This window comes from Trichomonas vaginalis, chromosome III (assembly GCF_026262505.1).
Source record: "Trichomonas vaginalis G3 chromosome III, whole genome shotgun sequence".
In the NCBI taxonomy this organism is placed as follows: domain Eukaryota; phylum Parabasalia; order Trichomonadida; family Trichomonadidae; genus Trichomonas; species Trichomonas vaginalis.
The window spans coordinates 25,559,674-25,571,278 of NC_067205.1; the positions used below are offsets into that span (position 1 = coordinate 25,559,674).

An 11,605-nucleotide genomic window follows, 5' to 3' on the forward strand; every position below is an offset into this window, starting at 1 on the left:
AAGATATTCAAACTTGATTTTTGAAGGAAAATTCACAAAATTGAATATATTCAAATAATTTTTATTCAAAAATAAACTAGTTATTTGAGTTTAATACTAATTATCTATTCAAACTACAAAGTTTGTAATTTAAAATATTTTGTGAGATCAGATTGAATTAATTCAAGGTTCTTTTCAATTAATATTCATGACCATATTACGCATTTTCGAACATTCTAAACCAAATATATAAAAATGGGAGACGAATGTTAAATTTGCTAGACATGGGGGAGTTGTCTGCAAAGTTTTAGCTCTTATCTCTAACAAAAAATTAATTTTTAAAAAAATGACCGAATACGTTTCACAGCGAGAAAAAATAAAAGGCAAGATAGAATTTTCTAGACATAAAGAAGTTGTTTACCGAGTTTTAGCTCTTATCTCTAACAAAAAATTAATTTTTAAAAAAATGACCGAATACGTTTCACAGCGAGAAAAAAATAAAAGGCAAGATAGAATTTTCTAGACATAAAGAAGTTGTCTACCAAGTGTCAGCTGTTACTTCTTCTCAATACTGATATAAAATAAAAATCTTTATTATTTATTTAACCTTTATTGTTTCATTAAACTTCATTTATTTTATATTATAGTTTTATTCTTTTAGCTACTTGTAAAATAATCTAATTTTATATCATCATTTTACCGGATTATTCTTCAGTACATCGATTGTGTATCTAAAATAATATCATTATCCTTATTCTGTTTTTTCCAAAATTCTTTTAAATATCTTTTTTGGTTAGATTACTTTATACTTTTTACTTTTATTTTTTAATTTCAAAAAAAAATTTGGTGATTGTTCTATTCTGTTACAATGTGCATTATCATATTCTAATGAATTATTCATTACATACATTTAAAAAAACTTGTTAAAAATGAAATTAAAAAATTATGTTTATTATTACGCTGTGAATGTGTCAACAGCGGTCATGCCTGTATCTGTATCCCATATTTGCCACAACCTTTCTGTATCTGCATTTGTGTATTTCGGTTTCAGCTGATACATTTGATTTGGCGTGTAATTTGTTCCAGTTAATGGATTAATTGGGAGATCTTCATGCGGTGTGTTATTATTGTACTCCCAAATAAAGGCAGGAATAGCCTGAATGCTTTGGCAGCGCTCCAATGTCGGCCAGAATCTCTCAATCTTCCCATTTTGGTAGGGAGAATGAGAGTCTGTATGCCGCCATTGGACGCCCCAAAGATCAAGTAGATCTTGAAAGGCGCCCCTATTTTCTGAACCGTTGTCGGTCCAGAAACAATAAGGGGCGCCAAATTCAATGAAGGCGGAAGCCGCAACGTTCGCTGTCGTCGCTGCCAGCATATCTGGTATTTGTATACACGCTAGGACTTTGCGGCTAAAATCGTTGATTATGCCATAAATATACTGGCCACGAACACCCCTAAAATAATGAACATCTGCGTGCCAGATAAGATTGGGTGAAAGCGCCCAATATCTTACTGCTGTTTCTGGCCCGGCATGCTCTAATCGCGTCTTGGTGAAATGATTTTCTTTGAAGTATCTGCGTACTTCTCTATAAGATACATCAATTTGTTGTAATTTCAAACGTTTCCATTGTTTTGTTTGACCACAGGGAAAGGCCTAGTGGTCATGTATCACAGCAAGAGCTTTGATTTGGTCGTAGGGATTGACCCTACGACCTTTCTTGCCTTTAGGCAATGGGATATTCTGTAAGCTAAATTGATTTTGTAAAAAAGATTTTGAAACATCTAAATATTTGAAATCATTTGATTGAAGGGTTGGGGCGATGGGAACATGGGTGCAAGCTTCTTCCCATGTCATTTTACCTTCTTCAATCTGATTGGAAATACAAATTAGGTAAATTCGATCGACATACCCTTTGTAAGGATTCATTCTAATGAAGTACGTTAACAATCAAAATATTCTATAAGTGTCTAGTATGGAATTCAAAAGAATAAAGAAAATGGTAACGTAAATAAACGTATTATGAAATAATTTATAATTAAAATGAAAAAAAGAAAAAATAATAAGTAAAGTGAGTGGAAATGAAAATTAAAATCAGTGAACAGTTTTATTTTTTTCTCGCTGTGAAACGTATTCGGTCATTTTTTTAAAAATTAATTTTTTGTTAGAGATAAGAGCTAAAACTCGGTAAACAACTTCTTTATGTCTAGAAAATTCTATCTTGCCTTTTATTTTTTTCTCGCTGTGAAACGTATTCGGTCATTTTTTTAAAAATTAATTTTTTGTTAGAGATAAGAGCTAAAACTCGGTAAACAACTTCTTTATGTCTAGAAAATTCTATCTTGCCTTTTATTTTTTTCTCGCTGTGAAACGTATTCGGTCATTTTTTTAAAAATTAATTTTTTGTTAGAGATAAGAGCTAAAACTCGGTAAACAACTTCTTTATGTCTAGAAAATTCTATCTTGCCTTTTATTTTTTCTCGCTGTGAAACGTATTCGGTCATTTTTTTAAAAATTAATTTTTTGTTAGAGATAAGAGCTAAAACTTTGCAGACAACTCCCCCATGTCTAGCAAATTTAACATTCGTCTCCCATTTTTATATATTTGGTTTAGAATGTTCGAAAATGCGTAATATGGTCATGAATATTAATTGAAAAGAACCTTGAATTAATTCAATCTGATCTCACAAAATATTTTAAATTACAAACTTTGTAGTTTGAATAGATAATTAGTATTAAACTCAAATAACTAGTTTATTTTTGAATAAAAATTATTTGAATATATTCAATTTTGTGAATTTTCCTTCAAAAATCAAGTTTGAATATCTTATTTGCCATATAATTATAAATACAATGAAACATATTCGAAATTGAAAAGAATGACTTTTTCTGTTCTTTCAATCATTCAATTTGAATTTTGCAATATTGGATTTCACATTAAATAGATATTAAAAACAACAAGCAATTTAACTTACATTCAAATTTATTTGTGTTATATTCAATCTTCTCAAAACTTATAATTTTCGGCTATAGCATGATTATATGCTATATAATATAATAAACCTATAATAGTATCATTCTTTCAATTATTTGAAGAGAAAACCGAAAAAATCTATTTTCGGTCTATAACAAAAAATAATAATTATTATACGATAACGCTGTAGAAGTTGTATGAAGTATATTGAACAAATCTAACTTTCCTTAGAAAATGAATAACTAAAGGTTTATTCAAATGTATAAAGGAGAATTAAAATTTGGTAGCGCATTTTTTTTATATTCGGACAAAATTGAGCTAAAACAATGGTTGATCATAACGATGTATAACTAATTCAAATAATTGATTTCATCTTAGAGGTGATTGAGTGTACATTTCGCATTTGATTCTCAGCTTAGAATCAAAAAAAAATTGAATATCTATAATATACTAATAGTACCGATTTTAAATTCTAATTCTATTGATCAATTTCGATCAAACAAAATTGATAGAGCTGAATTATAAGAAAATTACATATTATGGATCATATTTATTTTTATATAAAATTTGTTTCAATGATTTTCTGTGCCACTTCAAAATCAGAAACATTCAAATTGATTGACGATAAGATCAAATAATCAATTAAAAATTGAATATAAATCGAATGCTATAATTCTTTAACAATATAACTCTTTTTGAGGAATGATATTTTTCGAAAAAGCGCGTCAAACAATTTGAATACCCTATTGAAAAATATTTTTGGATGATAAAATCTTTATTTAAAAAGTGTTTTGCAATAGTGGCAAGACTATAAAAAATAAAGAAAAAGTGATAATTATAATGTCTTTTTTTTATCATTGAATTTAAATTTACAAGTTTACAAAAAACGAAAAAAAAATCTTGAGGATAAAAAAAAGGAGAAGGCTAAAATAAATGCTTCAGGACATAGCAAAAAACTTTTATGACCTGGCATTTGAAATTAGATACAGATCTCCTTTATCATATAGCTTAAGGTGGGTTCGCGATGTTTTACGTTTTGCCCAAATCGTCATCTTCATGAGTGACTTTTGTAAAGTCAAAGAGATTAATACGCGTACTCCGACATTCATAAGGATCTTAAACAACGCAGGGTTACTCAATTTCTGTTTTGATTTTTCAGTCATTCCTGTTTTCTTAAATTTATTGCAATTAATTTTACTATGCTCGTTCTTCTGGTTCGTTTATTACAATTGCCTGAAGGTCAAGAATGGAAAATATGTATCGAAAAATATACTATTCGTCATTGTTTTCGGATTTGAATTTTTATTTCCAGTATTTCAAATTCAATTCTTTTTCAGATTCACGCAACAGTTTCTCTTGATCCTACAGAAGAATTCAATCCTCAGTATTTTCTCATTTCTTCTTTTAGTTACCAATATCATCATTTGTTTTTGCTTCGATTACATATCCTCAGTCTTTTTTCGACCCAAAGTCATCGTCACTACAGCATTGATTGACAATTTCACGGGAGCCACAGAACTTTTAATTTTCTGGTGTCGTTTTATAGTTATCACTGTCCAATTACTCTTGAGCCAATACAGGGTTTTCATTATTGAGCTCATAATGTACTCTTGGTATCCGATTGTCGTCATAATTATTTTGGAAAAGAGAATTTCAATCGGAGTCCACGTAAATATAATTGGCGCCATACTTAACGACAGCCCTCTGTTTGCGGCTCCTTTCGTTTTACTTGCGAATCTGCATCCACATAATTATTTACCTCCAGGAGCGATTTTAGTCTCGTGTATCCTCATTTACTCGCTCACATTCATCTTGTACAAGATATTCATGCGCAAATACGCTTCCTTGATCTTCAATCAGAAGTACGATCCTCCTTGGTGGCTTCCAATCAAGAATTCCCTTGTTATGAGGACAGCCGCCGAGAATGAAGCCGATGTCGAAGCGTTTGAAGACTACATTGTTCTCAGAATGAAGCAAGATCCAGAAGAAATGATCGAAGTGGTCAGATTTTTAGGAATATTCAGGTCTCAGAGAGAGAAGATCATGTTGATGTTCTCCAAGTACAAGGAGACATCGATATACTACGACTACCAGTTCTATCTGTTCAACAGGATCTTCGAGAGCTACGAAAACAAACCTCCTTCCCACTACATCCAAATTCTCGATGATTTGCAGCGAAACTTCTACATCTGCCTTAGTTTGTTCTGGCAGAAACGCTCCGAGCACAATCTGTTCATCGCATTCATTTTCGGCATCAAGACAGCTCTGATACACGTAGAACTGATCAACTTCATTCAGTACCTCTGTTTCATATTCCAGTACGATCCATACGTCCACCAAGCGTACGCAGAGATTCTTCTGATCGCTGAGGGAGATGCCAGGCAGTCTGTCTTGTACAGGAGATACACTTCGATGCTGAAGGACAACTCCAAGTCTGTTGCTGATCCGATTTTCAAGTCTGTCGCCGCTTACTATCCGATATCTAATGACAGGTACTTGGAAGAGAACACGAACTCTAACTCAGCAACGTCGTCGAAGAGCGATCTTGGCTCTCTGTACTCGTATTCCCATTTGAGATTCCATATCGACGAGAAGGTGATTTACAGAGATGAAGACAGCGACAATTCATTGATGGCAATGTTTGTTCAGAAATGTACGAATGTCAAATCATATTCAGTACTTATTTCGATGATTTTGCTGTTTATGTGGACAATTACATTCATTTTGCTTCAGACGAAAGGAGATGCGTATCTATTTGAGTACATCATGAATGTCAAAGAACGCGTGAAAGAAACAATTGACTTGTCAATCAGATTGACATCAGGAATAATTCTGCAGCCAATTTTGTTGGAAAACAACAAAACAAACTCTCTCAATTGCCAGAAAATGAAAGAAAATGTGTATAACTATTTGCAGAGTTACTCATTCACTTTCAAAGAAGATTACTACTACGTATCCAAAGCAATCTCTCTGATATCGAGTTACATCGCAACAATTCCTGATGACAAATGCCAGGTTTTGAAAAATGACACAAAGATAATCATGGACAGTTTGGAGGGAATCAAACTGAACTACGAGTACTTCCACGGTAACTACACAATATATATGGCAAACGACGACGCTATTGTCATATACTGGAGGTTCTTCGTCTACCTCATCCTGGCGTATTTAGTTGGTCTGACATTAACCGTTTATTTGATGTATCTTTCTGTCAAATTTACACTGACAAATTTGCCACAACCTGTGCAAGAATTTTTGGGATCAAAAGAGAGGTTGTCGATGCTTTTGTTGAAGAAATCTCTCGAGAGCTGGGATTTGTTCAAGTTCTTGTTCCCTGACCCAAGAAAACCAACTCAACCCCCTGTTAAACCAGAAACCCCCCCTGTTTCAACTCGAAGAATAAAAGTGACAAAATATTCAAGTGCTACTAATATCCAGATGAATCAGAGCACAAATTCATCACACCACGTCAACTTGAAAGATGCAAAAGTATCAATCTCTTTCATCGGTGCAGACAATATCTTAAAACCGTCAATGTTTGGTCTGATGTCACCTTTTGTAATTTCATCTACTACTAATTCCAGCGAAGTCAGCTCTGAGAACTCGGAGAGCTGGGACAATTCTAGTTCCAACAGGAATGACGACGCATATGTCATCCCCGAAACTGTTGAGAACTACGACATTGTTTCCAAAATGATTGACCACAATTCGAAAGAATTCAAAACAGTTATTTTGGCGCTTTTGATTATTTACACTTTGCCGTATTTAGTTATGATGTTTTTCAACATTTACGAGCGAGTTGTTTTGGAGTTCCAAAGAACAAACTCCAGGAAATACTTGAACAGAATGGTAGAAAACATCTCCACACTCCACAACCTTCCGCAAGAGATCTACATCGACAACCACACGAATCTGACATTGGTTGTCCTGGAGAGATCAGCGCAACTCAACCAGAAACTGTCTATTTACTCAAGAGGACTGGGTCCTTTCCTGGAGGATTCAGATAAGATTTCTTACACTTCCCAGACAGGTTTGCTGGCTTTCTCGTCATGTACTTTCATTTTCTCTATTCTGACATGTTTCGTCATATACGACATCGACTGGCACGTCACTCTCGGATTCAACAGCTTGTTCCACTTCCCCAGCGGATACTTGGAGGACATAAACAAACCGAGAGACAACGACATCGATTTGAAACTGCCGAAAGAGTCGATCATCTGCCTGATTGTTACAAATGACACATCTGGAGTAATAACAAACATCTCGCAGAACTGCGCTGATCTCATAAATGTCCAGCCGATAGACGTAATTGGTAGGAAATACGATGAAGTGTTTCCTCTCGATTCAGAAAAAAATCGGTTATTTTACATTTCGCAGAAAAAAGTGAAAAAGTACGTTGAAAGCAGGTATTCGACAGGAAAGATTGTCAGGATCGCATTGTACGACATGCAGAGTGACAATTCGCCAAGATCGGTTTTGTCAAACCGTCTGACAAAATGTCTTCCATGTCAAATTGCGAAATTTTTCTGCGAAAAAGGAGCTTTTCACTACAAATTCAAAAACTCATTTATTGTTGTTGTCACATTCGATTCGACAACATTTAATCCAACGATTGATCATGTATTTATGGATTCCTCCAATATTTTGCAGTCTTACAACTCAATCATGCTTCTTCGAGTCAACGGAAGCCAGATTTTCTACTTCTGCTACTCGAGCGACAGAAACATCCCGATTCTGTTCACGAAAGACTTGATCTACCCTCCGTCCAGCAGCAGCTTGAAGGCGCTCGCAACAAGTAACAACCAGAACCAGCAGCAGAGTCCAATAAGAAACGTTGTAATCACGAAGAGCGAATTCACTGCTGATATAATGACTGATTACACTGAACCTTACATCTCGCTGAATTACCAGAAGAAGATTGGCCAGATGAGGGCTGGATTTGCACTGGAGGAGAAGTCGCTTTTGATAATGGATGACTGCATAAAGATTGGAAAGAAAGAACTTTGCCAAAGAAAGGAAATAAGTAGAGGAATAAGAGGAACAGTTGTTAAGTTTGCGGATATTCCTCTCCTCATTCAAGAACTGCGTTAACAATGTAATATATGTATGTATTTTTGTTTATTTTGTATTATTCATAAAATATTAATATTCATATTAGGTTTAAAATTAATTTAGAAAAATTGAACAAATTCTTGAAATAATATCACCTCCTATATTTGGTCCACTTGAGATTCATTGAGAAATCAAAACTTTTTTGACAAGAATTTCTTTATAAAAAAACAATACTTTATATTTTATTTTTTGGAAGAAGATGAATAAGCATAATATGAATAAGAATATGAAACAGAATGCTCTTCCTCCTTTTCTTGCACCGGTTCTTCTTTATTTTGTTCTTGTTTTATTTCCTCTTTCTTTGAAGATTTTGAGTAAGAGTATGAAACAGAGTGTTCTTCTTCTTTCTTTTGTTCAATTTCCTCTTTCTTTGGTTCTTCTTTCTTTAGAGATTTTGATTTTGAGTAAGAGTAAGAAACATAATTTTCTTTTTCTTTATTTTGTTCTGATTCCTCTTTCTTTGGCTCTGTTTTCTTTGGAGAAGAAGATTTTGAGTAAGAATATGAGACAGATTTTTCTTTTTCTTCCTTTGGAATTTCCACAGCTGATTCAGACTTTCCTTTAGTGCTTGAATCAGATGAAGATTCACTTTTATCTTCTTTTTGTTTTTCTTTATTATTTTGTTCATTTTTATCTTGTTTTTTGCTTGAAGTCGAGTAAGATACTTCTTTTTCTGGTAGTTGAGGTTGTTCTGGTTCTTCTTTATCCAGTTGAGGCGGATAAGGAATAAATTTTGATGAGTTTGGAATAACAGTAATTGTTGGTGCTGGTTTTTTATTTTGTGCAATCTTTTGTGCTTCTTTGTTAGCGTCAATCATTCTTCTGTACTGGATGACATCGAATGTTGTGATGTTCTTCCTGATCAAGCAACTGTGCAATCCCAGCAACAAAGTTATGAAATATTCAATTCCGAGGAGCATAAAAAGGAGAAGCCCATGGAAAACATACCAAACAGCAGCGGGAATCTTTTTCTTAGCCCCATAAAATGCTTCGGCATTAGCAAGCATTGATCTGGCGGAGTTTTCTTGTTTCATTCCCATTCCCATGACGACATATATGGATAAGGCCGATTCTATCATGGAAGCAAGGAGAAGGAAGATAATTCCGAATAGGAAATAGTTGTAGTTGTCGTTTGTGACGCAATTATTTAAGAAAAAGCAGTGATGATCAAAATCTAGCCTGCAAAGATTGCATGAGCGACAATGTTTTGCTCCTTGTATGACAGTTCGCTTACACCATCTACACCTGATGGCGTTATCTTTTGTATCATCTGGTAAGACTGAAGATCTATGTTTTTCAAGCGCGGCGCGAATTAATAAGCAATTGAATATGAGCCAAAGAACACAAAATATTGGTGTGCAGATTGCTCTTTCTGTTGGATAAAGAGATGGAAAAATAAATAAGAAATAACCTGCAATCATAAGGAAAAATCCAACCCATGACAATATTTGCTCTCCATGTAATGGTTTTGTAAATCCATTTCTAGTATTAATCAGTGGCGCTGGCGGATCTTCATCACCATTCATAAAATCTTTGCAAATTCAACAATTTCAATTTTCTTGAAATCCAACTATCTGAAACAAGGTTAAACATGATGAAATTTGTCAAAAATTTTTGCATATCAATTTTGATAATCCTCCTTTTTGTAAATCGATTTTTGAAAGGTTTTCCGATAAATGGAATAGAATAGCAATGAATTTATAATGATGACCAAGCAAGTCGAGATAATAGTTACATGTAAAGTTTGGTGTACTACCTGTTGCAATAACAACAAAAGAACAAAAATAACAAAAATTAATTTGTTATTAAAATTGATAAAAACAAAAAAAAAAATAACATTTTACACATTACAAGAAATCTATAAGAATTATTGTAGAGGGTTAACGCCTTTTCTGACGCAAATGATATTAGATTTGTGGATGTTCATTGCCATCACAGGTTTAAGAGACATGTAAGTATTTCTTCTCTTCTCCTTAAGTGGAGAATTGAGTGCAGGAAGGTTAGATCCTTCTTGTTGCGGCTTCTGGATCTTTACCTGGCTTAGAGTAGTCAGTTTTAGATTGGATGCAGTACCAATGCTGACTCTGGACTTCTGTACTTGTGGATTGCTAACGTTTGTCTTCAAAATTTTGTAAATTGTTGTCGCAGCTGTGAAACGTCCAGCCATTAAATCGTCTTGGAGAGTAGTGATATCTGTACCTGTTTCAGCAACGCATTTAACAATAATTTGGTCAATAGTAAATTGAGATTCGCCGGAATGATGTAGAGTTATTTTTTGGCCACTAAGCCATGGATGTTCTGCAATCTGTTCTAATGACCAGCGAGATTTTGGATCTTTTACTAATATCTTGGATAAAAGATCTCTAAGATCAGGAGACAAATAAGAAGGGAATGTAACAGCGCCATGGACGATATTCGAACAGATTTCGGGTATGTCTTCGGCATCAAACGGTCTTATACCAGCTGTGATGAAATATAAAAAGACGCCGGCACTCCAGATATCTGATTTCTCGGTTACGACATCGTGAAGGATTACTTCAGGTGCCATATATGCTGGTGAACCAACTGGTGGTAACTTTGTCGGTTTATTTGGATCGTAATAGGTACTAACACCAAAATCAACGATTTTGATGTTAAAATATCGATCTAGAAGTATATTGTCAGCCTTTATATCGCGATGAAGAATATGGTGAACACTATGGAGATACGATAAAGCAGAAATTAATTGCGCAAAGTATCTTTTTGCATGATTTTCTGTGACAGGTTTTGTTGGGTTGATAAAGCTTTCGAATGATCCATTTTCAGCGAGGTCAATAACGGCATAATAATTATTTTCATCGCTGAAAACATCATAAAGTGCTGAAATATACGGATTTTCGATACTTCTGAGAATTTCTGCTTCATGTTCAAAGATTTGACGTTGATTTGATGTTGTCATTGTTGTTTTTGGATATCCTTTGATTGCAACAGGCAAACCAAGGATTTTGTGCTTTGCATAGAATACTTCTGATGATGCTCCTTTACCAATAGAGTAGCATATTTCATAAGTGTCTAGTAATGAGTGTTCTTCATTCATTGTTAATAAAAAAAGGTATTCAAATAATTTTTCTCATAAAATGATGCCAAATGCTATAGTCAGTGTTATGCTATATAATCTTTAGAAAAATTGAATAGCAGATAAAATATCTCCACAAAAATTGCATAGCATCTGCTATTTGACCAGAATTCCAAAAATGTTTGTTATACATTGTATATCATTTTTAACTGATTTTTATTCATCTTCGTTACTGAATTATCGTTATATCAATGGTCAAAAATCTCATTGAACTTTGATGAGCAATTCTATTTGATAGCATATCAAGCAAAACTCCTCTAAATCAATTATTACACAAAATTTAAGTAAATGGATGATTTTTTTAGAAAAAAAAAATCAATTTTCTTGGTCTAAGTCTGTATAGCTTACATACTCACAGAAAGTTGAGAAAATCTCACTAATGGCAATTGAATTGCATTTTAAGTTATTGATAACAATAAATCCT

The 11,605-nt window shown here is 33.6% G+C and overlaps 4 protein-coding genes across 4 annotated transcripts, besides 4 other annotated features; 1 reads left to right on the forward strand and 3 right to left on the reverse strand.

Moving 5' to 3' along the window:
• Positions 1-538: part of a mobile genetic element that runs on past the window's edge.
• Positions 539-643: 105 nt separating this feature from the next.
• Positions 644-672: a mobile genetic element.
• Positions 673-934: 262 nt separating this feature from the next.
• On the reverse strand, positions 935-1,357 carry TVAGG3_0763920 (gag-polypeptide of LTR copia-type retrotransposon (UBN2 2) family; the record flags this gene model as incomplete). Its single annotated transcript, XM_051245761.1, has 1 exon — positions 935-1,357. One exon carries the CDS (start codon positions 1,355-1,357, stop codon positions 935-937), a length of 423 nt encoding a protein of 140 aa, XP_051092348.1.
• Positions 935-1,909: a mobile genetic element.
• A 361-nt stretch (positions 1,910-2,270) lies between these two features.
• Positions 2,271-3,110: a mobile genetic element.
• Positions 3,111-3,853: 743 nt separating this feature from the next.
• TVAGG3_0763950 (uncharacterized protein) lies at positions 3,854-8,085 on the forward strand (the record flags this gene model as incomplete). The annotated part of the gene is made up of 1 exon (XM_001316269.1): positions 3,888-8,045. One exon carries the CDS (start codon positions 3,888-3,890, stop codon positions 8,043-8,045), a length of 4,158 nt encoding a protein of 1,385 aa, XP_001316304.1.
• A 163-nt stretch (positions 8,086-8,248) lies between these two features.
• On the reverse strand, positions 8,249-9,592 carry TVAGG3_0763960 (cysteine S-palmitoyltransferase protein; the record flags this gene model as incomplete). Its single annotated transcript, XM_001316270.1, has 1 exon — positions 8,249-9,592. The coding sequence occupies one exon, from the start codon at positions 9,590-9,592 to the stop codon at positions 8,249-8,251; it is 1,344 nt and encodes a 447-aa protein (XP_001316305.1).
• Positions 9,593-9,834: 242 nt separating this feature from the next.
• On the reverse strand, positions 9,835-11,191 carry TVAGG3_0763970 (protein serine/threonine kinase protein; the record flags this gene model as incomplete). The annotated part of the gene is made up of 1 exon (XM_001316271.1): positions 9,934-11,142. The coding sequence occupies one exon, from the start codon at positions 11,140-11,142 to the stop codon at positions 9,934-9,936; it is 1,209 nt and encodes a 402-aa protein (XP_001316306.1).
• Between the last annotated feature and the right edge of the window lie 414 nt (positions 11,192-11,605).